Source organism: Setaria viridis, chromosome 8, assembly GCF_005286985.2.
Source record: "Setaria viridis chromosome 8, Setaria_viridis_v4.0, whole genome shotgun sequence".
Classification (NCBI taxonomy): domain Eukaryota; kingdom Viridiplantae; phylum Streptophyta; class Magnoliopsida; order Poales; family Poaceae; genus Setaria; species Setaria viridis.
Window position 1 is genome coordinate 39194104 of NC_048270.2, and position 27136 is coordinate 39221239.

Consider the following 27136-nt stretch of genomic DNA (forward strand, 5'->3'; position numbering starts at 1 on the left):
AGGCTTAATAGATTCGTCTCGCGAATTATACTCCATCTGTGCAATTAGTTTTGTAATTAGTCTATGTTTAATACTCCTAATTAGTATCCAAACATCCGATGTAACGGGTGTTAAACTTTAACAGCTGGTTGCCAAACGGGCCCTACATGGTACCAGATACAGAGCGATTTTTACTGAAACAAACATCACCTAGAGCTGATTATTATATTCATATACTGACAAAAAGTAGAATACTTCTCAGACAAGCCAGCCATTACAACAATAACAACACAACAACTGGATTACCGGCGTGTCACAATAACACACAACAAGAAGCTACGTACCACGAAGCAACAGAAACAGCACTCTTGCAAATTAAGGGGAATTCAACACCCCCAAGGAAACGGCGATGAAATTAAACCAGGCCCCGCCAGCAGAGCTTTGAGCACCTACACATATATAGCAGGTGCATGCAGCTCTCTATTACAGAAACAGTAGATCGAAAACGATGAGCAACCAAGCATCGAGCAGCAACACTGCTTACTTCTTCTCTCAATGCAAGCAGGAAGAGAAGGCAAGCTAGCGAGCTGATCAGCAGAGAAGTCGCCGGGATTCATTCATTCAGATGGCCGCCCGCGGTCGGCGTGCAGCGGCGCTCGCAGAAGTTTCCAGCAAAATACGGAACTTCAAGCGGGCCGGGGCTCCTAGATAGCATGTACATCTTTGATCCGACAGCAGCCCAGTCCCGCCCATGAACAACAAACAGTAGCAGCAGCTAGCGTATGAGGGTGGTGTGTGGTGGGGCCAAAGGCCAATCTTGCAAGACAGCAGGAAGGAGCGTAACATGCATGCCCGTGTGCAGTACTGCCGTGGGTGTTGAGCACTTTTTTTCTTGCTCCCGTTGTACTCATGGAAACATTTCAAAAGTATAGATTCAATATTTTGCATATTATTTAAACATTTCAAACATTTATGGAAACCACATTTTAGATAAACTGGTTCAATATTTTGCATAGTATTGTTGAAATAGTGTACCTTAAACGTTGAGCTAAATATATCTAAAATGATGAAACTAAGAAAATAAAGATGAAAAAAATATATACAGTCATGTGGGATCTCAATCCGTTAGAAAAATTTCGAAAAGGCTCATAATTTAATTGGAATTAAAATTAAATGCACCGTTAGAGAGATAAGTAAGTTGAAAAGTTCGAAATCAAAACTCACATCACCCAACAAGTAGCTGACACCTATCCGTCCTTTCAGCAGCTCCACCCACCTCGCGCCAGCATACTAGCACATGGTGGTCCCCAGCCACCTCTCGCCAGATCGCAGTGCCCGATGGGAGATCCGGCGATGCCGTTGCGTCGAAGGAGAGGGCGGAACCGACGAGGGTCGCCGGCGGCTCCCACCCCGGCCGAACGCGTCCTGACCGACTCCGGCAGGGGGCGGCAGGGCCTCCCGCAGGTGAGCGCTTCCATCCGTGGTCCGCAGCAGTAATGCCTGATTTTTCGCTTTCTTCTCCAGAATTCGTCGCATATACTTATATGTCATCGTTCTCTGATTTTTCGCTTTCTTCTCCGGAATTCGTCACATATACAAAGCTTTCACGATTTCGATGAGAGATTTGGTCATGTTTGTGGCCACGGAGACACAGTCTAGCTAGCGTAGTGAAAAGTGCCACTAGTGATTGCAATACGCACGGAAATTGGTTTTTTGTCTGTTCTTTCTCCATCTCAATCATCAATCAAATGGGGGTAGTTGTCCTGTACCTATCTTTCTCCATCTCAATCATCAATCAAGCAAAATGAAGATTCCCCATCACATCAAACTTGCGGTACATGCATGGAGTACTAAATGTAGACGAAATCAAAAACTAATTGCACAGTTTTGTTGTACTTTGCGAGACGAATCTTTTGAGCCTAATTAGTCAATATTTTGGACAATAATTCACAAATACAAACGAAACGCTACAGTGTCGCATTTATGGCAAAATGCCAATTTAGCACCTCCCAACTTGGGAAGTAAATAAGAGCCAAATGGGGTGGTTGTCTGTACGCCGGGTGGGCCGAGTTGGCCAAACTGCACAGTGGTGGTGGTAGCCAAGGTGTTGTTCAAGGTCGGGCTGGCACGCACACGGCCGTACCACATCAGGGTGTGTCCTGCTTCCCCGTCAACTTCCTCCAAAACTGTGGTGGGAGCCGCGTAATGGAGGAGGGTGGTGGGCCAAGCGACAGCTAGCTGTGGTGTGGTGGGCATCCAGCAGGCGCGCAGGGCCCAGCCGTGGCCCACTTTTATGCTGCCAAGAAAGATGCCTTTGTGATTATGCGCCGGGGTGAGAGAAGAAGACACGGCACCTAATACTTTCCTCACCTTTGCAGTGCCGTGGGCCCGCCACTTCCCTTCTGGCCCACATGTCATGGAGACACGTCAGGCTGTGGTGGACAAGGGAAGACACCGCACCGCACGCACCTCCACCACTTGCCTTCGCTTTTCCCACTTGTGCTGTGGGAAGACACCGCATGCACCTCCAGCTCGAGCTCGCCCGCCTAGCTAGGAGCTCCAGCATCCGGTCCGCTCCGCCGCCGGTGCAGCAACCACGCCGCCGTCAGACCGCCTCGCGTGGCCACCGGTCGTCCCCGCGATACACCGCCGCCGGTGCGCCGTGCGCGGCGGCGCTGTCCCGCCGCTCCTCCGCCTACCGTCCGCCTGCGCCACCACCAGCGCACCGGCAGCACCGCGAGCTGCCGCGCCGCCCCGACGTTGGTCCTTCCTGAGCCCGGTGTCGTCACCAGCGTCGCGGAGAAGCTAATTACCTGAAGCAATTTGTAGAAACGAATAGTACTGGTTCGTTCACTTATTTCTTTGCTCAAACTTAATTTCTGCTTAGAGTTTGTGCCTAAATTAGCTGCTTATTCTGCTGGTTGCATGCAGGAGATCGAGCTGCGGGCGTACGGCCGGATCGGAGGAGGAAATATCAGCCGGGTTCCTGTTGGTTGTGTACTTGTGTTCCTGCCGGCGGAGGCAACCATGGCCGAGTTAGTGATCGGGCCACTGATCTCCATGGTCAAGGAGAAGGCATCCAGCTACCTGCTCGACCAATACAAGGTGATGGAAGGCATGGCGGAGCAGCGCAAGACCCTGGAGCGCAAGCTCCCAGCAATCCTGCACATCATCCAGGATGCGGAGGAGAAAGGAGCCTCCCGACCTGAAGTAGCAGCTTGGCTCAAAGACCTCAAGACAGCAGCCTATGAGGCCAACGACGTCTTTGATGAGTTCAAGTATGAGGCGCTTCGGCGAGAAGCCAAGAAGAAGGGCCACCACAGCAAGCTTGGAGCAGAGGTAGCAAGACCATCGAGGCGCTTCAGCGAGGCGCTTCGGCGAGGCGCTCGTAATCCCATTGTATTCCGTTACAGGATGGGCAAGAAGCTACGCCGGATTGTGCAGACCATCGAGGCCCTAGTCACCGAGATGAATACATTTGGTTTCAGAAACTTGCAGCAAGCACAGCCATCAAGGCAGTGGCGACAGACAGATTCCATAATCATTGACTCCGACACAGATATTCTTAGCAGATCTAGAGATCGGGAGAAGAAGAAAATCGTGGGGATGCTCATTGATCAAGCTAGCAACATGGATCTCATGGTTCTTCCAATTGTTGGGATGGGTGGGATGGGCAAGACCACCTTTGTGCAACTCATTTACAATGACCCTGCAATCGAGAAGCACTTTGAGTTTCGGAGGTGGTGCTGCGTGTCAGATGATTTCGATGTCAGTACCATTGCAAGCAACATCTGCCAGACCAATGAGAAAGGTCGTGAAAAATCATTGCAGGAGCTCCAGAGTACAATAAGTGGGAAAAGGTACCTCATTGTGTTAGATGATGTCTGGAATCGGGATGCTGATAAGTGGGGAAAACTAAAGACCTGCCTTAAGCAGGGTGGCAAGGGCAGTGCAGTACTAACAACAACTCGTGATGCAGAAGTGGCTCGCATTATGACCATGGGTGTAGCTGAAGCCCATAATATCGAGAATCTGAGTGACGAGCATTTAAAGGAAATTGTCCAGAGCAGAGCATTCAGCTTGCAAAATCCAAATATGGAAGAGCAAGATGGCATTCTCAGTGGATTTGTTCGTCGATGTGTTGGATCTCCCTTGGCTGCCAAAGCCTTTGGCTCTATGTTGAGTAACAGGACTAGTATAACTGAATGGAAGGATGTATTAGCTAAAAGTGACATTTGTAGTGAGAAAACCGGAATTTTACCGATCCTCAAGCTCAGTTTTGATGACCTATCCTCAGATATGAAGCAGTGCTTTGCATTTTGTGCTTTATTTCCTAAAGATTATGAGATCCATGTGGACCTCTTGATTCGACTGTGGATGGCACATGACTTCATACCTTTGCAGGAGGATGACAATCCAGAAACCGTAGGAAAATATATTTTCGAGGAGCTAACTCGGAGGTCATTCTTTCAAGATGTCAAGCAAACACTTACATATGGCTCTTTTGGAAGTCTTCGTAGGTCATTCTTTCAAGATGTCAGGCAAACACTTTCACTTGGTGTCCTTGGAAGGTTGTCGCTTCGTAAGTCAACCATATGCAAGATACATGATCTCATGCATGACATTGCTCTATCTGTTCTGGGGAAAGAATGTGTCACTATAGTTGGTAAGCCGAGCATCAACAAGCTGATGCTAAATCCAACCCGCCACGTCTTCTTATCAACATATGATGCTACTACTACTTTCTGGAAAGAACAGGTTACAAGTCTACTAGATCATCTATTGAAGGAACAAACTGCAATGCTCCATACGTTGTTTTTTACACGTTATGATGCCCCCATTGATATATCAAAGTACACTTCACTGCGAGCATTACACCTTCCAGCATATATACCATGTTCAGGACAGGAACAACTTACAAGACACATACAACACCTAAGGTATCTTAATCTGTCGTGTCATGAGTTCGAGAAACTTCCTGAAGGTATAAGCATTATGTATAATCTACAAACGTTGGACCTCTCTCATTGCATAAAGCTTCGTCAACTTCCAAAGGATATGAAGTATATGGCAAACCTCCGACACCTCTATACCAATGGATGCGGATCATTGACATGCATGCCTCCAGGACTTGGACAGATCACTTCTCTGCAGACTCTAACATATTTTGTTATTGGTGATGGCTTGGGATGTAGTACTATCGGAGAACTTCAAAATTTAAACCTTGGTGGAGAGTTAGAGTTAAGTGGTCTGCAAAATGTAACAGAAGTGCTTGCAAAAGCAGCCAATCTTGAAAAAAAAGAAAAACTCACACACTTATCTCTCAAGTGGAATGATGATGCCCCTGAGAAACCAGATTCTCATAATGAGGTGTTAGATGCCCTTAAACCTCATCACCGGCTAGAGATGCTAAGAATAAAGTCCTACAAAGGCACCAATTTACCGTCATGGATAACAGATCTTAGTCTGTTGCAGCACTTGACTGAGCTCCATCTGATTGGTTGCACGCTGTGTGAGGAATTTCCTCAATTCTGCCATTTCAAAGCCCTTGAAGTTCTGTATTTGGAAAAGTTGAACAAATTGCGAAGCCTGTGCAGCCATATGGTGTCTACGCCATTTCCAGCACTGAAGCAACTCCTGTTATATGATTTGGAGAGCTTGGAGAGATGGGTCGCAATAGAAGGAAAAGAAGATGAATTAACCTTTCCTGTACTTGAGGAGATTGATATAAACAACTGTCCAAAGTTGACTAGCCTACCTGAAGCACCAAAGCTCAAGGTTCTGTATTTGGATGAAGGCAAGCCGCTGCTCTCCTTAGGAATATTTAAATCAAGGCACATGTCTTCAATTTCTAAGCTAGTGCTGCGTGTCCGTGACAGAAACTGGGATTCATCACAGCAACTGGAACTATCTTTGGGTGGCACAGAAACCGCACCTCTGTCACAACTGAGCATATTTGGCTGTAACTTTTTCTTCGTATCAAGCCAGTCACAGCTAACACCTGGGGTCTGGAAATGGTTTGAACATCTTGCGGATTTAAAAATTGAAAACTGTGATGTGCTCATCTACTGGCCAGAAGAAGTGTTCCAAAGCTTGGTATCTTTGAAGGAGTTGTGGATTGAGTCCTGCAACAAGCTAATAGGGCCCACACAAGCGAAAGGTGGCGAACCTACACAAACAACAGATCAAGTCCTGCCACATCTAAACATGATACGTATACACAGTTGTGAAAGCATGGCACAGCTCTTCATTCTTCCCCCATCTATCAGAATTATTCTTATTGACGAATGCCCTAAGCTTGAGTTCATATGGGGAAAGGAGGAGCATCTTGACACATATACATCGCTGGAACATTGCCGCGACCCTGCATCCACCACTGGTAACCTAGAGCAATCGCCGTCTCCAATTATTCGCCGTCCATGCCTTGTACATCTATATATAAGGAGTTGTGATAGCCTGGTAACACTTCCAAATCTACCACCGTCCCTCAAACATCTAATCATCGACAGCTGTGAGAAGCTCTGCTCTGTGTCAGGAGACCTGTGTGCACTCGAGGAGCTACATATTTATAAATGCAATAAGTTACAGTCAGTCAATTCCTTGGGAGACCACCCATCATTAGAAACACTGTATCTTAAGCGCTGCCGATGCCTTGCATCTTTAGGATGTGATGGTGGTCGTGGGAGTTACTCTGCTCTTCAGAGCCGTAAGATCGAAGACTGCCCAGCCATAGACATGAAGCAGTTTTACTAACGCCATCAAACAGCTGCTTGACAGCTTTGAATATGAAGACGTATCACACGTTCATTCAAGCAGCTCTGATGAAGGTACGACCTTTCACTTTCCTCTTATTCAATTTGTTTCCTTCAAATTTCCCTGCTTTGCATGCCCTCCTATTTCACTCATGTAACCCCACATGCATTTCATTTTTGCTGTGCAGACATGACCCATTTGTCCTTAAAAAGCATAAAGGAGGGCACTCACATGTACACACGACTGCCATCTGGAAGCTTCATTATTGCGAGCCTCTGCTAATGATGACAGGCCTGCAGTGGATGACAAAAACGACAAAGTTTGTTTTCACGGCACTACCAGCTGCTGGTAATGCTCTTGTCACTAATGTACAGTACTCCATTCTGTCATCCATGAAAGTCGTGGAGAATGGTCTATGATGTTACTCCATTCTGTCATCCACGTGAGCCGATGAAGCAGAAACAAATGATGATGATGATGGATGATATAGCTGCCGGGACCCACTGCAACCTCGTGCATCAATCATGACGATCTCTAACGGCAAAGGCATGCATCCAGTATGGCCTGATGAAGTAATTTAGTCTGCCAAATTTCTTTCTGCTCGTTGCGCATAGAAGGCGTATTTTCTTTTCCTTTTTTCCACCCGAGAAGGAAGAAGAAGAAGAAACTGCTGTGGCCAATTCAATCCGGATCATCAAAACAACAGCCCATTCCAGACTAGAAGAATTTGGTCACCAAATTCGGATGGAGGTAAAAAGTCACTAATTACCTGCAGCACCGAATAGTACTGGTTCGTTCATTTACTGTTTCCAAAAACTTTCTGCTGAGAGTTTGTGCATTGTAGTGACACTAAATTAGCTGCTTAATCTGCTGCTTAACTTTCTGCTGGTCCTCATTGTGATTCCTGTTGGTCGTGTTAATTCCTGCCGGTGGTGGAGAAGGTGATAGAAGGCATGGAGGAGCAGCGCAATGTTGCACATTATCAAGGATGCGGAGGAAAGAGGATCCTCCCGACCTGAAGTAGCAGCTTTGCTCAAAGACCTCAAGACAGCTGCCTATGAGGACAACCGCGTCTTTGATGAGTTCAAGTACGAGGCACTTCAGCGGGAAGCCAAGAAGAAGGGCCATCACAACAAGTCAAGAAGAAGGACCTACAATTTGAAACAGAGGGATTATATTGGAACATCAACCAAACAAATGGACAAAACCGTTTATTTAGCGTACAAGAATGCCATACGACCTGAATAATTGAAAGCTAACAAGGCACTTTATTGTTGTACATACATAACAGCTGAGCTTGACTTAGCTACATTTATTTGCAAACGGGTGTGAAATACGATACAGTAATTCAGAAATCTAGACGTCCATAGCCACCCGTGGGATAAGAAGAAGCTTCTCCTTTCGGTAGAGAGAGAGGAAGGGAGGATAGGAGAAAGAATAGGAGAAGAGAAAAGTAGAAATAGAAAAGGAAAAGAAGAGAGAAGGGGAAATAAAGAGTTGAGAAAAAAGAGAAGAATATAGAAAAAAACGAAAAAGAGAAATAAAAAGGATAAGGACGTTATAGGCATTTCATTCTTTTTATCCTTGTTACGTAGCCAGATGAAGCTATTTTACCCAATGTTTTTCTAACCAGACAAGCCCGAGCCAAAAAAACCGCTTCATCGGAAAAGCCACAGCCGCAGCTTTGCCAAACAAGCTCTTATAATAGCGGCCATCTTATCTTCATGCAAGAACTCATAGAGATTGTCGTAGTCATGGACGACCGGAAATGTGAATTGTCATAATCTAGAGCCAGTAATCAACCCAACCAAGGTCTTCAATCTGGAGTCAATTTTTTTTCTTCCAAATAGTGACTTCTTCAGTTCAATAATTCACGGTAAACCATGGGTTTTCAAAATCATGCATCTTGAAAGAAGAATTAAGGCGATGAATATTAGATTGATTATATGGGAGAATAGGCTACAACTATATATAGGCCTAGGGAGACAAGGCAGGGGCGGCTAGGGTTGGGAACCCTAGCCGCCACCCTAGGCACGCTAGGTCCGGCGGCGCCCACAGGTGAGCTGCTAGCCGGCCCACTAACACAGCAGGAGCCGCAAGCCCACTAGGATTAATACAATCTAACACCCTCCGCAGTCGGAACGTCGGCGTAGTGAACGTTCAGACTGGATCTAAACTCAGCAAACACTGAAGATGGCAATCCTTTGGTGAAGATGTCAGCGAACTGAGATGATGTCGGAACATGGAGAACGCGGACATCACCAAGAGAGACGCACTCCCGAACAAAATGCAAATCAATCTCCACATGTTTGGTGCGTTGATGATGTACGGGATTGGACGCCATATAGACTGAGCTGTTGGCCGGTCCTAGGCGGCTGGCTGCCCGAGCTCTACTGGCCGGCGCCTCCCTATGTAGGCCGAGCGGAGGCAGAGCTCAAGGAGCCGGTGTCGGGACTGCCTAACGAGGTGGTGACGAGGGTGGTAGCTGTCGAAGTCTTGGCCGTGGTGAGCTCCTCCAGGAGCAGATCGACGCGAGCCTCTAGGAAGGAGGAGAATGGGAGGGCGCGACGAAGATGCAGTCCGATGGAGGAGAAGCGCTCCCCGAGGCCGCGGATGAGGTTGAGGACGAGGGTGTGGTTGGAGACTGCCTCGCTGAGGTCACCGAGAGCATTGACCATGTTCTTCATGCGGCAGCAGTAGTCGGTGACGCTGAGATCGCCCTTGCAAAAAGTGCGAAACTCGGTTTCTAGAAGAAGAGCACGAGTCTCACGGTTACTGACGAACTAGTTCACCAGGGGAAGCCACACAACACGAGTAGTGGTGTGCGGGGAGACGGTGGCTTCCTCAAGGTCAGCAGAGATGGTGCCGGAGAGCCACGTGAGGACGACGCAATCCATCCGGACCCAGTTGGGATGGGTGCTGACGGTGTCGGTGAGGACGTGCCTAGAGAGCAAGTACTTGCTAAGGGTGAGGAGGAACTGGCTGTGCCACCACGTGTAGTTGCCGGTCTTGATGTCGAGGACGATGGTGATGAGGGCGTGGATGTTTTGGACGGCGACAGCCTGGACATGAAGCGCTAGGAGGGCCGTAGCTTCATGGTGGAGGAGGGCGCCGTCGATGTCGTCGCCGGGGCGGTGCTGGCCGGTGGCGCAATCCAACACCTCGCGCTCTTGGGCAGTGGTGGCGATGGCTTCCTGTTCCGCCGCGGCGGATGCCTCGCGGGCAGCCATAGCAGCGGCGACAGCGCGCTCGGCGGCCTCGACCCATGCGCAGGTGTCAGCAGCAGAGGTGGCAGCAGCCTCGCGCTCAGCCGCATTGCGCTCAGAGGCAGCGAGGACGATGGCAGCGGTGGCGGCTGCGCTAGGGGTGGTGGAGTGATCGCGGGAGAGGCTGAGAGAGTTGGCCATGAGAGAAGCGCGCGAGAAGCGGAAGCTGGTGACCTAGGATGAAAACCTACACTCGTAATACCATGAAAGAGGAACTGAGGCGATGAATATTAATTAGATTGATTATACGGAGCACAGGCTACAACCATATATAGGCCTAGGGAGACCAGGCAGGGGCAGCTCCAACCCTAGCCGCCACCCTAGGCGCTAGGGCCGGCGGCACCCACAGGCGGGCTGCCAGCCGGCCCACTAACACAGAGGGGCTGCAGGCCCACTAGGATTAATACAATCTAACACATCCCAATCTTAAGGAAGTGCACTAGTAGGTTCTTTTGTATCACTTTTGGATAGTCATCGAATTGCCGAACCTTTGAGCAGCGGATCGACCGCATTCCCTCATTCCCTCATGAAACTAAAAGGGAAATCCTGTTCTCATAGCTGGATAATAGCGCACGGCGACAGAAAAGCCAGCATTGTTTCTGATCTCATTCACGTATACAGCCAGTTGCTCGCTTGTGACCATGCCGCTGCATGAAGAATATGGACCGGATGTTTAGAGTAGTCAGTAAGCAGGGATCGATTTCCACTACTTTCCCCCACCGAAAATGCCGGATTTTGGGTGGATTTGGGGGTGGGGCGGCGGGGGGCGGCGCAAGGAGCTCGAGCTCGGGTGTGTCTGGAGGAGGAAGAAAGGAGGGAGGGAGGAGGAAGGGAGCCGGCGCGTGGATCTAGTGCTGGCCCTGCCGCGCCAGGCGGGCTGGCGCGGCGAACGCCCCGCCCACGTCAGCGCCCACCTGGCGCCGCGACTCGCCGCGCCAGCGTGGCAGGGGCCGCCGCGCCAGTGCATGCGGCGCGGCAGCGTGTTCCTGCTGCGCCAGGCGGTCTGACGTGGCCAAAAGGGTCACGCCGCGCAAATTAAACCCGGGTGAGGTTATTTTTAAAAATAAAGAAAAAAAGGGTTAAAAATAAAAAAAAAGTTCTCAGTAAGCAAACACTGCCTAAAGTAAGTTTACAGAGCTACATGCTGGGCATTTCAGACTGCTGGGCATTTCAGACTTGTTTAAACAGAGGTTAGTAGTCTTAGTAACGCTGCACACACGGGTAAAATAGTGTATATATGTAAACCAAACCAACGGCGTCGTCGGCAGTTTCCTGTGTAAGCAAGGGGGAAGATGACAGCTCGCCAAGAATTAGCAGCAGATGTCCCTCGTCAAAACTTCAAGCCAGTAGTCTGTAAAATAGAAAGAGATTTGTTCCACTTAGGCTGCTACGCCTACAACAATAACGACTGGGGAGCTAGGAAATAGCATCATGCTGATAAGCCCAACATCATTGGAATACAGTAACAGCAAACTGAAAACAAAAGAGGGTACATCATGGGCCAACTGAAAGTATGTTCTCCATAACATTTTCTTTAGAAAATCCTCAGCGATCAACACACACAACCAAATTATTACAGAATCTTAAGCTCAGTTGCTGATTAAAAAAATAAAAAGAGAAAATAATTATAAGCAATGTTTAATGTTGCTTATCCATCCATTTTTAATGAAAACTTTCCAAAGCTTCCATTGCTCTGCTATCGAACGGACGGTCACCCTTATGTCCTCACACCACGTTAATAAATCGCGATCAATATGTTCCCCCGAAGGTAACCTTCAAAGCGATGAACGCACATCACAAACGAGCAGCCGAGCACGAACAGAGGATGCTGAAACACCACATGGATCTCCACGACAACACCTTCAACAAGAACACAACGTCAACGACGCCATCGTCATTGGCCCAAGTATTGGGCTGGGTTTACACCCGAAGAATCAAAACATCACCATACGGGGGAGGTGCAAACAAAGTTGCCTCCAAGGAGGCAGTGGCACTCGCAAGTGTCACCGTCCATGCTTTCGCCCTGGCCTCCACCACGTCATGCTGGCAGCAGCCTGGGCAGAAATGCACTCACTGAGCTGCTGATGGTGCTGAGCACGTTCATAACTGCCATCCATCATTGTCGAGAGCTGCTGCCGCTGCGAACTCAGGCCCACAGCAAGGCCTAGATGCATGTGTCGCATCATGGCTGACACCACACTAAGCCCACCATGTCGCCAGACTGTCACAGCCGGATAAGGGCGCCGGTCGTCAGATCCGATCCGACCCTCAGCGCATGGAATCCACCACCTAGAGGCTACTTGTACATTCTCAACTCTACTTGTAAATTCTCAATGTGCTTTATCTTGCTCCAATCATCTCCTGACTCGCTGCATCTTTGCTTAAACCTCTTTGTGCATTGTGATAGTGTCAAGGTATGCAAAGAGGTCAGTCTCTCAATGCACGGAGGCAAAGTTTTCATCCAGTAGGTCTCTACTTTGAGCTCACGGAGAGATGCCATATCTCCCAACCATTCTGGCAAGGTTTCCATGTCCTCACAGTTCAGTATCTCTAGCTTCCTGAGGGATTTCCAGCCTAGAATGCACTTTGGCAAAGGTACAGGATCGATGCAACTGTCAACAGTTAATTCTTCAATGTCAAGCAGTTGAAGAGAATCGGAGTCAGAAGATATATCTTTGATGTACTTGATTTCCATTTTGGATGATAAAGCAGATGTTGCTAGCCCCATGACTTGGTAGAATGATGGCCAATTGAATAAAAATGGATATTGTTTAATTCCAGATATGATATACCTGGCACTCCAAGGAATTGATGGTTCGAATCTTACGTTCAAACAACAGTCTATCTCTAAATATTGAAGTCCAGGAAATATTGTGCGCTTGTAGGAGGATTCCCTGCCAGTATCACTGTGTCTTCCTTCCTGCTCTCTTTGAAATATGTTCTTATCATCCTTCTGCTCAATACAATGCGACGTCGATGTTTTCCACAGTAACTTCCCAACTCTTACTATTGTAACTCTTCTGAGATTTTTCACTGGCTGTGTGCTCAAGATGCATATTGATGATTTGTCATATAGGTTCAGGTCATTTGGCCTATTAATCACCGGGAAAGACGAGATATACAATTCTTCAAGAGATTGTAAATAATCTAGATGGAGGTGACCAGATTGAACATCGAAAAGCTCAATCTTACAAGATTTGGTAGCAAACGTAACCAGTTAGGAAAATCACCACCAACATAGTTCTTTATGCAAAGCCTTTTAAGGTTTTGATGAGGCCGGAGCTCTTCTAATGCGACCTTGTTGAACACTGGCCCACTCCACTCCAAACTTAAAAATTGGAGCTCCTCTTTTTGCGCCAATTCAATTATGTTTGCTTCTGAGCTTGATAGACCTTCGAGATGTTTAATATTAAGTTCAATAAGCTGGTGACTTGTAGTCTTTTGCAGAATAGCCATGTCGTCTGATGAACTGACGGCAAAACTAGGGCCCTGCTATTTTACAAAAACATAGAAAATCAAAAATAAAACATTCTGCTTTAGTCAAGATGGCATGCATACTATATAAAACTCTAGATGCAAACATGCAGCTTAGAGCATCTCCAATAGTCATCTAATAAATGTTTCCAGATAACTAGTTAATAGGGATATCCCGAGTTGCTTTTGCAGTCTTCTATAACCTCATCCCAATCCAACTACCGTGTTGGGAGAGTCACAACTCCTTTATTTGGAGAGTTGGGGTGAATTATTCGTTGAATAATTATTGGAAAAAAGGAAAGGTAAAGGGAGTGTGTTAGAGCCCTATTTTTTCACAAACTCTCCAAATATGGTAGTTGTATTGGAGAATAGGGATCTGCTGGAGATACTATGTAAACCATTGGACAATTGAATGCTGATGAGGCTTATGGAAACAGAGCCAGCCAAGGATCCCTACCTAACTCTACCAATCACGGGTATGCACAGCAGATATGCTGGCAACAGATCCTACCACGTACATAGCACAAAAATACAATTCTAAAAAATTTGATGTTCGTCTGGTATATCCCAAAAGTTGCTTGACTATTTTAATTTGGAACTTGCTTGGCTACTCCTTCCATCCCATATTATAGGTCATTTTGGCATTTATAGGTTTATGATTTTTTGCTGTGCACCTAGATATATATTATATCTAGAAGCTATGAATCTAAAATTGCCAAAACAACCAACAATTTGGGTAATTTGGGATGGAGGGAGTATTTTAATTTGGAGAATCAGGTCTACTATAAGTGCCACAATTAAGCAAGGTAGTGGCATATCAAACAATAAATTAAATATTTATGTTAGAAAGGAATTCCATTAATTCATTCATATATACGATATTCACTCCCTAGAATTAATGAAAATACATTAACAAATCACATGCCTGCATGATAGATTGAGCCTCTTGTTATGCAACCGTAATTTATAGTATACATTGTAGAACAAAACAGTAATAATTAAAAACAGTGCATATTACCTCATGTGCATCTACATGTTTGATGTGATTAATCTTGTCGTAGTCCTCTCCTAAACGGCTGCAGCATTCACGCAGTTTGTAATTGCACTTCTTAAGAGTTAATGTCTTCAAGGAGGTTACATCCTTGATGGAGTGAGGCAAATGCTGCAGTTTGGCAGAATAAACTTCTAGATGCTCCAGAGATGCCAGATCCCCCAACCAATCTGGGAGTGCCGCAAAATTACAACAACCGTCCAATATCCGCAAGCTCCTAAGGGAGTGGCAGCTCCGGATGATCTCCGGCAAGGTGATCAGATCACTGTCAGATTGAATAGTTAAATACCACAAGTCGGTGTTGTATTGGAGAAATTCTGAAGCGTCAGAAAAGCCAAAGATATTTGGTTTCACTTCAAGTCTAAAAAGGTGTGGAGATCCAACGAGTATCCCGGGTGATAGTTCTACCTTACTGCATGATGCAACTATACGCCCTATGTATCCTTGAAAAGCTGAACTGAGGGTCAACCTAGGGCATCCCGTAATAACGAGGTGTGCAAGGCGTGGAAATATTTCATCTCCTTGCACCTTCTGTTCATCATCATCCCAAGACATCTCTCCAGCAGACAGCTCCAAGTTCGTGGACAACACCTCCAAATTCTCCATCTTATCAATACAAAATTTCCTTAATTTCCTGAATGGGTCCCTGCCTCCATAAAAACTAGCATCCACTTCTCGAATATTAGGCATATCTGAAATGTGCAGTTCTTCAAGGTTTGCTAACTGTCCTAGTGAAGGGAGGCGTGCGCACCTTGGCATGCCCATCAGCACTATCTTCACAAGATTTGGAAGATAGAGATTTGGATCGCTCATCCAGCCACAAAATGTGGCATCTCGATAACCTTCTATTTGAAGTGTTAATAGGTTAGGATGAGGATGGAGTCTTTGGAGAACTGAAGAATCATCAGCTCTGGAGAATTTTATGCTTAGATTAAGATATACATTGTTAGGCCTATCGCCTGATCCAGATAAACCATTGCTGGAATAAGAGTTTGCGTCATGCGACCATACCAATCTCAGCGTGCGCAGCTTGTCATATGTAGCCAACTCTCCAAGGCCAACTTCATCAGCGCTATTCACCTTCTCAAGATTTGAAATAAATAGGTCTGTGATTCCAAAGTCTGTATTTTGACGGAGGAGGAGAAAATCACTTTCTTGCACTGCAAAATACATTCCCTGTGAAGGGAGAGACAGAGTTAGACTATTACCAAATACAACGAAAATATTTATGCATCCATTCTGTTCTAGATAAGAATTAGAAAATGTCCATTGTAAAAGAGGAGTAATGAAGCACAGCCAAGAGAAATTACCTCATTTATCTTGATGCATTGAATGTGAGGAATAGCCTCTAGGATTGCAGCTTTGTCTCTGTCCAAGAAATTCAGAGATGACAAAGTTAGCTTCGCCAAATGATCCATGCATCTCAATTCATCAAAACGGTCAAACACCTTGGAGCAATCAATTTCAAGCTCACGTACTGATTGAATGCCAGGCAGTTTCTGAAGATCATAGCTCTTACAGTTCGATATCTTGAGTTTTTGGATGGCTTGTGTCAATATGGGGGTTGATGACCACGTATCATTAGTCATGGATAAATCACTATTGTTGATGAATAACTCCTTGCTGTTGGGGATTCTTGGACATAGTTTCAGATTCTTGCAGTGTTTTATCTTCAGATAGCGAAGCGGAGGGAATTCTTCTTCGGCTGGACATAGTGTGGAAGAAGATACAGGAACGTGTGTCATCAGTGTTCTCTTTTTAGTCACTCCCAGTAATGTTTCCATCATGTTCCTTGCCATTACTGTAATCTTTAATTTCCCTTTTCCTCGGGAAGGATCAAGCCTCTTGAATTCTTCTAAAGGATCTAATTCCATGCCATGTATGTCTTCACAGCTTCTATTTGTTCTCAAAGACGAACCATTGGCAAAACAACAAGGTGCATCCGGATGCTAGTTTAACAAGCAACAGTCGCTTTAGGTTTCTGCATGGTGCTAAACATGCTTCCATAAGTTTAGGCATATTACAAATTGTAAGCTCCTCTAAGTTTGATAGATTTCCTAGAGGTGGAAGCTGGTCACACTCTACGAGACCAGACAATACCAGTTTCACCAGATTTGGGAGTGTAGAACATATCTCCCACATCCAACTAGGAAACATACTGTAATTATAGCCCCTTATAGTGAGATGCTTTAAAGCTGGATGAGGCTTCAAATTTTCTAGCACATCCATTGTCATTGCTTCGGGTTCCTCTGACCATTCTAGTAAGGACCACTCCAAACTCAAAGAAGCAAGCCGATGTCTCCTTCCCAGTTGCACCCCCTTTGCTTCCTCTGCAGACTTTACAACCTCAAGGCATTTGATATTTAGTTCACTGTTTGTAGAATGAAGGATATTCTGTAGAAGGATAATGTTGCTGCAATCACCACTGCTGCCACTTTCTGAGACCACAAAATCCGGTAGGGTTAGTAGGTCACTGGAGATGCCTTCCTTTGAGAACAGTGACATCCCTCCAACTGAAAGGTACTCAAGGCGATGCATGTTTTTCAATGTGTCATGCAGCATTTTCAGGCTCAACTCCTCACCAGAATAATCAGTGGAATGCTGTGTAGAGGAGCTTGGAGCTTCAGAATCTTTTCTTACATCAAATCCTGGTAACGCTGATAGGTTTAGGTACTCCAAATTTACAAAATTACCAAGAAAGCAGATAATTTTCGGAATGCAAGGACAGCCAGATAAATTCAGAAATCGGAGTTTATTTAGTCTGGCAGAAGATTCAGAAAGATCAATAAGCCTCGCACAATCAGATAAATCCAAAATCTCCAGGTTCAGGCAGCCATCGTTGCCGACACAAAATTCAGGAAGTGCCGCAAGGCAAGTACAACCAGACATATTAAGATAAAGAAGTCCCTTCATTCTCTTGAATGACAGGGTATGCAGTTGATTAAGCTGGCAGCAGGAGGACAGATTCAGATGTTCCAAATTTTTCAGTAGACTGAAAGAGTCTGGAAGCATCTCAAGCTTTGAACAACATGATAAGTTGAAGAACGAAAGCTTTGGCAGCTCTCCAAATTGTGAAGGTAGCTTTTGTAGGCTGGTACATCCTGATAGATCGAGGTGTTCCAAATTTTCCAGTAGACTGAAAGAGTCTGGAAGCATCTCAAGCTTTGAACAACATGATAAGTTCAAGAACGAAAGCTTTCGCAGCTCCCCAAATCGTGAAGGTAGCTTTTGTAGGCTGGTACATCCTGATAGATCAAGATGTTCCAGGACTTGGAGTTTGTTAATGGGACCTGGAAGTTCACTAAGATTCGAGCAGCCATGTAGATCCAAATAGTGAAGCTTCTGAAAGTCACAAATGGAAGTGGAACTATGGAGCTTTAATTTTTCAGAAAAGGAGCTATGGAGTTTTTTGAGGCTGGTATTTTCTGAAAGGTTTAAAAACTGCAGGTGGTGCAAGTTTTCCATAGAACTGGGTAGCTCGACAGTTTGCATGCGTGGGAAGTCCAATACACGCAGCCATTTAGTTTCTGAAAAGGCACCCTTCGAAGGCTCACATCCTGTGCAGCCACTAAAATGAGCAGCCCTTGCTTTGAGAGGCATATCTTTGCATTTTGGGTACTGACCTTTGAAATTCAACAACAACGTGTATCGATAGTTGTCCTCTTTACCAAAGCTTCTTTGTTTGCCATCACAGACGGCAACTTCCTCAATAGCAACTGACCTAGCAAGTTCATGAACTAAATCGTGCATTTTGAATAATACATTATGAGGGTTATTAAGCTTGGAGTATCTTGCAGAAATCTGAAAAGCAAATTTGCAGGTCGATTAGTAGTGCACTAGATATTTTCTTCAAGGACTCAACGGTAGGTCAAAACAAAAAAATAAATATAAATCAGCATGCCAATTTCACATTTAGAAACGAGATTGATCATTGCCACATCAGCCGTCCTGCATGGAGATGCTAGACCAGTCAAAGGGAGTGCAAGAGGTTTAAAATTGCAACGAATGAACATTATTTTCTCTCCAGTAGCAATTGTGTCAAGACAACCAAGTTGACGTTTCTTCTATCTGAAATAAAAGAACATTGCCGATTTATTTATTGCTATATCCAATTTATGGAACTTATATACCATTTAATTGATATCTTTTGGTAAAAATGAAACGCATAATATGCATCCACCTTTCAGCTTCAGAATTTTACTGGATAGAGATACATGATCTAGGCTATTAAGTAGCAACTCATAAAAGCTAAATCTTGTAACCAATGGTGGGTCAATAATGATCATTTTTGTATATATGTATCGACTGTTGTAAAAAAGTGAGTCCCTTTTCCTATGCAGTAACCTTCTGCTCCTAAAGAATGCCGGGTTTGTGTTTTTATTATTGCAATTACTATTCACTTGGTAACTTAACTCGCTATCTTGGCAATGTTGCAGAGCTTAAGACAAAAATACAGCACAGCCCTTTTTGCACAGATTCCATGACCTTATGCAGCGAAAACTCGACTTAAAACAAAACTTAGGCTATGTTACAAGTAGTTTGCAACCTCAGGGAGTTTACTTGTCATGTTTATTTGCTTGGTTGATTTCAGTAAGCATAAATCTGGCAACTTAAGAAGTAATGTTCGTGTCACTATATTTATCTTTTATATAACATTGACTCAAATATTTATAAGGTGTTAGAATTGAGGAACCAATACAACCATGTCCGAATTATTCATCGTAGGATCACTCCATGAATTTTACACCGCGATCGATATGCTTGTGCAAAATGAAGTGGATTATTCAAAACTAGAATTAGAGGATTTATGACTATCTCAATTCTTCAAACCAAAGATTATATTGAATAAGTAGTAGATGAACACCATATTCTGAAATAAGATTAAAATACTACTCCCTCCGTTCCTTAATAAGCCATATAGATTTCTAAAGAAAATTCCAAAATATAGGTACATATCAGCTCCCACGCCAGCTTCCCATGATATGTTAGGAAGCAATCAGATCGGGAGAGAGAAGATGGCCCGAGTTCCTTTTTTTTCTCGGTCTCACGTCCTTCCCCAAGGGCCATTCATGTACAAAAGCAACGGATTTTTTCCTCCCAGGCCGTGCATTAATATTTGTGCTAAAAACTATATGGCTTATATTAAGGAACAGAGGGAGTAATAAATCATGCGAGAAATGACAGCACAACTCGATACAAGGAAAAGAGTTAACTGTACCAAGCCTGTGTATATAATATAACTCACCGAGATAGAGTCACTTGTAGCCTCCAGGAATGACATCTGACAAAGTTCTTGTAGGTATTCCTCAGCACGATGTGTGGTCAGAACAAATCTCAGAGCAATCCACTTATGAATTAGTTCTCTCTTCTCTATGATGAAGCCTTTTGGGAAGGCAGAAAAGTATACAAAGCAAGGTCTCAGATAATATGGCATGTGGTAGTAACTAATCTTCAAGGATGGTAATATTAAAGTAGATGTTGTTCCAGTCGTTGGATCGCGTTCGTCTTCCCACAGGTCACTCTTCAGTGTTTCTTCCCATTTGTGCATCGGCATATCTAGCAGACGATCCCCAAGAGATTTGACTGCCAAAGGCACTCCACCACATTTCTCTACTATTTTCTCCCCCATATGTACCTTTGCCATTTCAGATTCTTTAATTCCATTTGGAAATGCCTTAGCTTTGAACAGCTTCCAGCAGTCATCGTACTGCAAGGCACCCAACTTGAATGGCAACTCACGATTCAGCCGCTTAGCAACCTGTTCACTTCGAGTGGTCACAATTATCTTTCTGCCCGGTGCACCACCTTTCAACATCGCTTCTATCTTTTCCAATTGTCCTGTGTTTTCTTCCCATAAGTCATCTAAAACAATAAGATACTTCTTTCCACGGAGGATCATCTCCACGCGCATCTGCACGGAGGACAGGTCATACTGGTTACTCTGTCCATCTACTTGGGAGATAATTGATCGACCAATCTTTTCATCGCTAAAACTTGTGGAGACATAAACCCAAATCTGGATATCAAAATCTCTCTTAGTTGTATTGTCGTCAAAAACCATTTGGGCGAGAGTGGTTTTACCCAGACCACCAAAGCCATATATAGGGATGATGGTGTGCTTGCAATCTTCTTGCAGCAACTTCATCAACTCTACCTTATCCTGGTCCCTCCCAAGTATACCTTCTACAAGGCAAGGGCCTGTAGCCCGCATCTGGATCACATCCTGGTCGTCAGAGCTTGTGTCCACCATCAAGTCGAACCGCCTCAGCTTTTCTATGTTGTCCAATCTTTGTTTCATGTCCTTCAACTTGCTAGCCATGCTTCGCCGCAACATCAGAGGAATGGAGATCTCCTGCAAATCCATGTCGTGAATTAGAAAAGGGACGAGAAATGGAAATGGACATATCGACATCAAACACACTCGAGACCTACCGTTGTAGATTTGTTATTCTGAGAGCCATCTTTATTACTCAGGATATCACCTTCCAATTCCATAATAATGTCCTCCATGTCATAGGCTGCTGCCTTTAGCTCCCTCATCCAGACGCAGACGTCACCATCTTTGTTCAACCGCTTCTCCACCCTAACCATGCTATTTTGGATGGTATCCACAGTATCCTTGAGGCCTTTGAGCTCGTCACCTAGCTTCAGCTGCGAGGCGATCGCCTCCCAGATGGCACTACCTAGCATGCCGCCGACCTGCTTCAATGCAGCCGAGGCAAGAAACTCCCCTACCCCCACCATGTGGCTGAAGGGGACGCCAATCACACAGTGTGATGAGTGCTTGACGTCAGGCCGTGTGAGGAACAGTCCAAGAGAAAAACTGGAGAAGACACAGCGAGAAATTGTCAGAGTCTCTGTTTTTGACCTGAAAATCACAACCCTTGCAGCAAACTCTGTATCAAGGACAGGCAGGAAATATTTACAAGCAAGGAGGAAAAGGGGAAATATTTCAGTCAGAATTGAGACAAATAATAGCACCCGAGGTGCGCTTTAGATCGTACTCTGTTTCAATTAAACTGACTCGAGATGGAAACCCCAATTCGGATGCGAGATGGAAGGAAAGAAAGGTGATTAGTTCTCAGCTTTTACCGTGAGGGTGGTGTGTTGTGTCCAGCACCCATTTGGCAGGGCTTCAGCTTCGACTTCTCCACTGGCCGAAGCTCGAGCCCTACCAAACGACGAGATGGCGAAAGGCTTCAGTGGAGAAGCTCCGCGAATCGCGCTGACTGAAGCCGATTGAGGGAGCGGGAGCTAAAAAAAATTGGCTCCCCGCGGCTTCTCACGTCGTTGGACACCCTTGTACTCCGGTGGGGCCCACGGGCGGAGGTGGCCGGCGGCGGGCGCAGACGAGGCACGAGGACGGCGGCGCGGGAGCAGAAGTGGCCGGCTGTGGACAAGCCACGACGGAGGACGGCCGAGGACGACCGGTGGCGGCGGGCGCGGGGCGGAGGACGTCCGGCGGCGGCAGGCGCGGGGCGGAGGTGGCCGGCAGCGCGCGCTGGGGCGCGGGGCCGGGCGGGGCGGAGCTGGGGCGCTGGGGCGTGGGCGCGTGAAAAGGGGAGGCGACGGCGCTTGGCAGGGTCGTCGGCGGGCAGGGGAGGCGGGGGCGCTAGGGACGGATCTCAGACGGCGGCGGCGAGATTCAGCCGGGAGAAGGAGGCCGGGTCAGATCCTTCACCGGGTGAGAGAGGGGCGCGGCGGATGGAACGGTCGGCGGCGGCGGATGGAAGGCGTCGGGGCGCGATCGATCCTACCTCAACGTAGGCGTAAGTAGAAGAATGCAGTGGCGAGAAATGCGTATGCGATGGAGAGGGCTAGATCCAGAAGTGCAAGTTGCCGTTCGTAGATCTCGAGTGGCATGATCACATGCTATTCGTACGAGTCAGAATTTTATTCCGTACCTGAGCCATTCCCGCGAGCCCGCGAGCGAGCGCCCCTCCACCACGCACCGTTCCGTCTTGTGGCATCCGTTTTCCTGCCACAAGCCGTTCCGTATCTGACGTCCGTTTCCGTTTTTTTGCGCTGGTCCTTTTTTTTCTGCGAGATGCGCGCGCACGTCCGGCTCATGGCGTTGCCCAACGACATGAGGAAGGACTGGCTGGTCATGGAGATCGGCAACCAGTGAAGAAGAGCGAGGCTTGCTATGCCTGCCTGTCTGCTCTGCAGGGCAAGTATCTGGCAGCAATGCCGGGACAAGTATCGTCAGCCCAATAATGTTCTGTGCTTAATTAACTAGTAGTAAGTTGTAGGTTATGGTAATTTAGTTTTTGTTTTGGGTGTTGTTATGTAAACTCCTTCCAGGGCTGTGCTTTCTGCATGTATGCCGAAGGAACCTGCTCGCCTGTTCGTATTACAGCTTCAGTCTTTCAGACACCCAACGCAAACGAATGCAAATTTCCAGCCACAACACCTGGAATCAAACTTCCAGCTATTTCTGGACAACAAATTCAGGATCACAATCAGCCACTAATGAACTTGACCACGACATGATGCAAAGGGTCCAAATTTTTCCACAGGCCGCAGCGCACAACAAACATCTTCACTAGCTTGTGGAAGAGCAAAGAAATCAATAAAATGTTCCCTGTCCAAAAATGAATTACAATCGGCAACGCTGTGACACCGTAAACTCTGTTCTCCCACCATCCTAATTACTTTTTCTTGTGACTAACAACAACCCATTCTCGGTCAGGACCCAGTCAAAGAGTTCTTTGGTCTCCATCATTCAGTTCTTTGTCTCATACTCAAATAACATCTGATCGTACCTGAGATTAACAGCCAGGGCTCAACTTTGGGTCAAAATTGTACACCGCAACTTATAAACCAAACTTTTTGTGGTGCTGTGCATCTTGAAAAAATCTAAAGGAACAACTTCCGAGTAGAATTCCGCAGTTTAGGGTAAGTTCAAGTCAATGAATTGTAAACAATGAAAATGCACTTACTCCCTAACGGCAGCACAAAAGATTACAGCATTAACACCTTCAAAAAGATGAATCCACTTCCTTCTCTCATTTCTTTGGCCTCCTACATCGTACAACCTATAGACCTCTCCACCTCTTTTGCTCTCTCCTAGAGGGCTGTAGGAAATTAAAAACTTACTAATTAGAAGATTAAAGCTATCTGTTACTCGATAATACCAATTTAGTTTGACATCCGGACATCCGGATAGAGTATAACAAAAGAAATATGCAAATACCATGTCAGCAGCTTACCTAAACTGAGTTTCTACCACACCATTCGTCCGTACTCTTGCATGAAGCACGTCCTCCTGCAAAGAACCAGCCCAGATAAGTACAATAGATAAAGTGCAAACCCTTAAGACCTATTATCAAATAACCATGTACAGAAACCAAAATAATATGATGGAACATTCACGTAAAAGAAAATTAAAACAAAAGATAAGTTTTTCTATACACCTTGAGGATGACTTGACCAGAACAAGATGATTCCATGGTATCTACTTTAGAGGCTGCTTCACAATGCACCACTATAATGATTCAACAAATAAAAACAATTTAACCATTTTTTTTTGCTTAGGAGAAGGGAACGTCATTACAAAAACTGAAACATAGTCTGGGTAATGTAGCCAACTAGCCATGCTTATGTTTTGGAAGTTGCTAACTCCTAAGGTCTTCAAAAGAAAGGGGATATCTATATATCTTACATTTGACCCCAGCCTCTAATGCAATTCGGCAACCTCAAACACAATCAAAAGGAAATAGTATACTAATATCAAAAAACCTGTAAATAAGGCTGACAAGATTTAAATTGGGCATAATTGCATACCTTTGTTGGTACATAATCTACTTCAGCTAATCGGTCCAAATAGCTCATGAAGTACTGTGCACAGTCAGGGACTTGCAGAATACTTCCGCGTGAATAAGTTTCCTACAAATGCTTTTCTCAGTAATCAAGATTTCTGTTCAACGGTCTATAAAATTTCTTTAAATAAAGCAGCAATATTTTTCACCTGAACGACTGGATCTTGCCATAATTTCCTTACATCCTGTACAAGTTCTTTGTTCAGCAATAGGTAATCCAATTTTGCACCAATTTCTGACAGTTTCTCCCCAATCTCCTGAAGTTGGGATAAAGTTACAGTATAAATAAACAAAACATTTTGCTAGTTCAACAAGGTGGATGATGAGAAGCTTCTATGCGCTAGCAAAGGCATCATCGCAAGGCTTTGCCAATAGTTGTAGCAGTCAAGTCACTACCACCCCTGCCTAAAGTAGTAACAGCACATGATTTACATCCCTGAAATTTATGTGCACCATTATGAATCCAAACAAAGTAAACTTGACACCCTGAACTCCAGCAGATTCCAACCTTATATGTTCATCCAATGCTTGCTCCTGGAGATTAAGATTTTCAACTTCATTCTGCAAGAAGGTTACACCAAGTCATACTTCAATTTGGATCCTAACATGTCTGAGGCTCTAAGCACGGATACACTGACCATGAGTTTGATAATATGGAAATGATTACACGAAATGAAAGAGGAATATACAGAAATAAGTACCTTCAGAACTGAAAGAGCATCATCCAAGTTAGTTCCTGATTCATCCAAACCCCTAAAATTCCATGATGTTAGCATGATGCACCATAACCATACAAGCATAGAAGGGTAAGCAGAGAAGGAAGACAATATTGGCAATCATAGGAGAAACTCAAAATTCAAGTTCACTATATGCAGAACTCTATGCATGAGCAGATAAAGCCAGTACATGCCTCACACGCTACACTAGGAATCCGGCACAACTTCTGGTAGGTGAATTTGCCACAACAAACTGAGAAAGTATTGAATAAATAAACAATCAAACAATTGTATTTTGGAAAAAAAACAAATACGAAACTTGGGTATGGCTCACATAACAAATGATTGTTTACATAGTATAATTATTAATGCCCTCAGATCTGATCGAGGCAGATACTAAACATGGATATAGCTCACCTACTGCAGCTCTCATCGTCTACAGGGGCCACTTGCATCGAGGCAGCTTTAGCCACCGGCGGCCATGGCCCGTCTCGTTGAACTCGCCGCGTGTGCCAGCGAAGGTGGGCGGACAGAAAGCCTGAAATTGCACCCTAATCTCGAACGAGAATGAGTGGATTCGTTCATAGGAAGCAGAAGAGGCTGCAGGTAAGATATCTTGCACGAAAAAAAATTGAAAATTTGATTAGGGATGGAGGCATGCAGTTGGGACTAACCTGGAGCGCCGTTCGTGTAGGTGGATGTGCTTGGGACGCAGAGGTCGACACCTGGGTAAGCTCCAGCTGCACATCGAGTGCAGAAAGGGGGCACCACCGTGCTGGGCTGGATCCGCCCACCCAGATCGTCGTCCCCGTCACTCACCCCCATGCGCCCGTAGTCTGTCCCGTCGTCTACCTGGGTGAGCTCTGCTGGGCCACCATTCGCGCTGCCTGAGGTGCTCACAGCCGTGCATAGGAGGGGATGGGGCCGCCATAGATCCGAGCCGAACCAACACGAGGGCAGCTTCCTTGGATCTGCACGGCGAGGTGAGGATGACGCCGAGGCTGGAACTGGGAGGAGGAGGGAGGGGCAGCCATCGCGCTGCCACCGTCGAGAGCAGAAACGGGATTGGAGGAGGCAACCGGCGACGAAATCAGAAGCTCGCTAAAAAAAAGGCCTCTCGGTCCATGTGGCTATTGGCGGCAGTTTCGGTGGGACGTCGTGCTACGAACGGAAAGTTGGGGGAAAAACTAACCGCGAGCTGGGGGCCCAGATCCGAGCTGAAGCGACCGGACACAGGAGCGGGTTCCCGCGCCGCGGGTGCGTCAGTTTGGCTCGGGTACGGAATACCTTATTCTGTACCCAGGGTATTGTATAGTATACTCCTATATATATATATATATCTCCCGATGATCCCTCCAGCACTAGTATGCTTTTACTTTTGAGTGAGTGTATTTTAGGATCTGTTTGGATCCAAGGGTTAAATTTTAGCTCTGCACTTTTAGCCCAAAATTTAGCTCTTAGGATCCAAACAGGTGGGCTAAAAGTGACAAATAGCTAAAATTTTGGAGCTAAATTTTAACCCCCAAAGAGGCCCTAAAAGGAGCTAAAAGTGATCCTGGACACTCCTTACCCCTCCCCTCGCACAGCACCCTAGGCACGTGCCCCTCACCCTCATTCGCACCTGCCCCTTGCCCTCATCCGCAACTCTCTCCTCCCCCCACACTCTCTCCCTCCCTCCCCGCGTGCTCCTCCCGGCCCCGCCTCCTTCGCCCGCCGCCGCCGCCTCGCCGGCCCCGCCATCTCTGCTCGGCCCCACGGCGCCGCTGCCACCTCCTCCGCCTCCGCACCTGCCCTCGCCCTCATCCGCATCTCCCTCCTCCGCGCAGCCCGCCGCCAGCTCTCGCACACCCCTCGCGCCGCCCCGCTCGCCAGATCTCCACCGCCTCCGCCCGTCTCGCCCAATTCCCCCTGCCTCCCCTTCTTCTCACATCGCCGCCGCCACCCCTCTCTCCCGCATCGCCGCCGCCGCCCCTCTCGACGCCCCTCTCGCCAGATCTACACCGCATCTGCCCCTATCGCCCGACTCCCTCCGCCTCCCCTTCCTCTGACACGCTCCCGCATCACCACCGCCACCCC

At 46.2% G+C, this 27136-nt stretch overlaps 4 protein-coding genes across 6 annotated transcripts; 1 reads left to right on the top strand and 3 right to left on the bottom strand.

Annotated features, from left to right (window-relative positions):
- Positions 1 to 2457: 2457 nt before the first annotated feature.
- Positions 2458 to 4633, top strand: LOC117833540 (putative disease resistance protein RGA4). Its single transcript, XM_034713091.2, is given in 3 exon segments — positions 2458 to 2823; positions 2911 to 4387; positions 4390 to 4633. Coding segments are annotated over 2 exon segments (1491 nt in total). The 5' UTR covers positions 2458 to 2823; positions 2911 to 3006; the 3' UTR covers positions 4500 to 4633.
- An 8490-nt stretch (positions 4634 to 13123) lies between these two features.
- On the bottom strand, positions 13124 to 16397 carry LOC117866978 (uncharacterized). Its single transcript, XM_072295793.1, has 3 exons — positions 15834 to 16397; positions 14491 to 15699; positions 13124 to 13487 (listed from the first exon to the last, which is right to left on the bottom strand). The coding sequence occupies exons 1-3, from the start codon at positions 16395 to 16397 to the stop codon at positions 13146 to 13148; spliced, it is 2115 nt and encodes a 704-aa protein (XP_072151894.1). The 3' UTR covers positions 13124 to 13145.
- Positions 16398 to 16419: 22 nt separating this feature from the next.
- LOC117834648 (putative disease resistance protein RGA3) lies at positions 16420 to 21331 on the bottom strand. Of its 2 annotated transcripts, XM_072295792.1 has the most exons (3): positions 20956 to 21331; positions 19769 to 20875; positions 16420 to 18324 (listed from the first exon to the last, which is right to left on the bottom strand). In XM_072295792.1, the coding sequence occupies exons 1-3, from the start codon at positions 21265 to 21267 to the stop codon at positions 16420 to 16422; spliced, it is 3324 nt and encodes a 1107-aa protein (XP_072151893.1). In that variant the 5' UTR covers positions 21268 to 21331. The 2 variants fall into 2 exon arrangements, with proteins under 2 accessions (XP_072151893.1, XP_034570075.2); XM_034714184.2 differs by lacking the exon at positions 16420 to 18324 and having other exon boundaries at positions 19017 to 20875.
- A 1662-nt stretch (positions 21332 to 22993) lies between these two features.
- LOC117834649 (guanine nucleotide-binding protein alpha-1 subunit-like) lies at positions 22994 to 26362 on the bottom strand. 2 transcript variants are annotated; one of them, XM_072295569.1, is made up of 10 exons: positions 25735 to 26362; positions 25478 to 25611; positions 25046 to 25097; positions 24853 to 24905; positions 24494 to 24601; positions 24310 to 24411; positions 23940 to 24010; positions 23736 to 23791; positions 23466 to 23600; positions 22994 to 23288 (listed from the first exon to the last, which is right to left on the bottom strand). In XM_072295569.1, the coding sequence occupies exons 7-10, from the start codon at positions 23973 to 23975 to the stop codon at positions 23249 to 23251; spliced, it is 267 nt and encodes an 88-aa protein (XP_072151670.1). In that variant the 5' UTR covers positions 23976 to 24010; positions 24310 to 24411; positions 24494 to 24601; positions 24853 to 24905; positions 25046 to 25097; positions 25478 to 25611; positions 25735 to 26362; the 3' UTR covers positions 22994 to 23248. The 2 variants fall into 2 exon arrangements, with proteins under 2 accessions (XP_072151670.1, XP_072151669.1); XM_072295568.1 differs by lacking the exon at positions 23940 to 24010 and having other exon boundaries at positions 25735 to 26317.
- Positions 26363 to 27136: the final 774 nt, after the last annotated feature.

Bases quoted from the DNA above. Each gene is read 5' to 3' on its own strand.
- LOC117866978 (XM_072295793.1), bottom strand. From the start codon at position 16,397: ATGGAATTAGATCCTTTAGAAGAATTCAAGAGGCTTGATCCTTCCCGA. The intron at 15,700-15,833 runs GTAATTTCTCTT...CTCCCTTCACAG, and splicing joins AATGCATCAAGATAAATGAG to GGAATGTATTTTGCAGTGCA. The intron at 13,488-14,490 runs GTAATATGCACT...GTAAAATAGCAG, and splicing joins AACATGTAGATGCACATGAG to GGCCCTAGTTTTGCCGTCAG.
- LOC117834648 (XM_072295792.1), bottom strand. From the start codon at position 21,267: ATGGTGGGGGTAGGGGAGTTTCTTGCCTCGGCTGCATTGAAGCAGGTC. The intron at 20,876-20,955 runs GTAGGTCTCGAG...ATGGATTTGCAG, and splicing joins AGAATAACAAATCTACAACG to GAGATCTCCATTCCTCTGAT. The intron at 18,325-19,768 runs GTGAGTTATATT...TTTGCTTTTCAG, and splicing joins CTACAAGTGACTCTATCTCG to ATTTCTGCAAGATACTCCAA.
- LOC117834649 (XM_072295568.1), bottom strand. From the start codon at position 24,357: ATGAGCTATTTGGACCGATTAGCTGAAGTAGATTATGTACCAACAAAG. The intron at 23,601-23,735 runs GTAAGCTGCTGA...AATTTCCTACAG, and splicing joins GTGGTAGAAACTCAGTTTAG to CCCTCTAGGAGAGAGCAAAA. The intron at 23,289-23,465 runs GTAAGTGCATTT...TGTTAATCTCAG, and splicing joins TTTTGTGCTGCCGTTAGGGA to GTACGATCAGATGTTATTTG.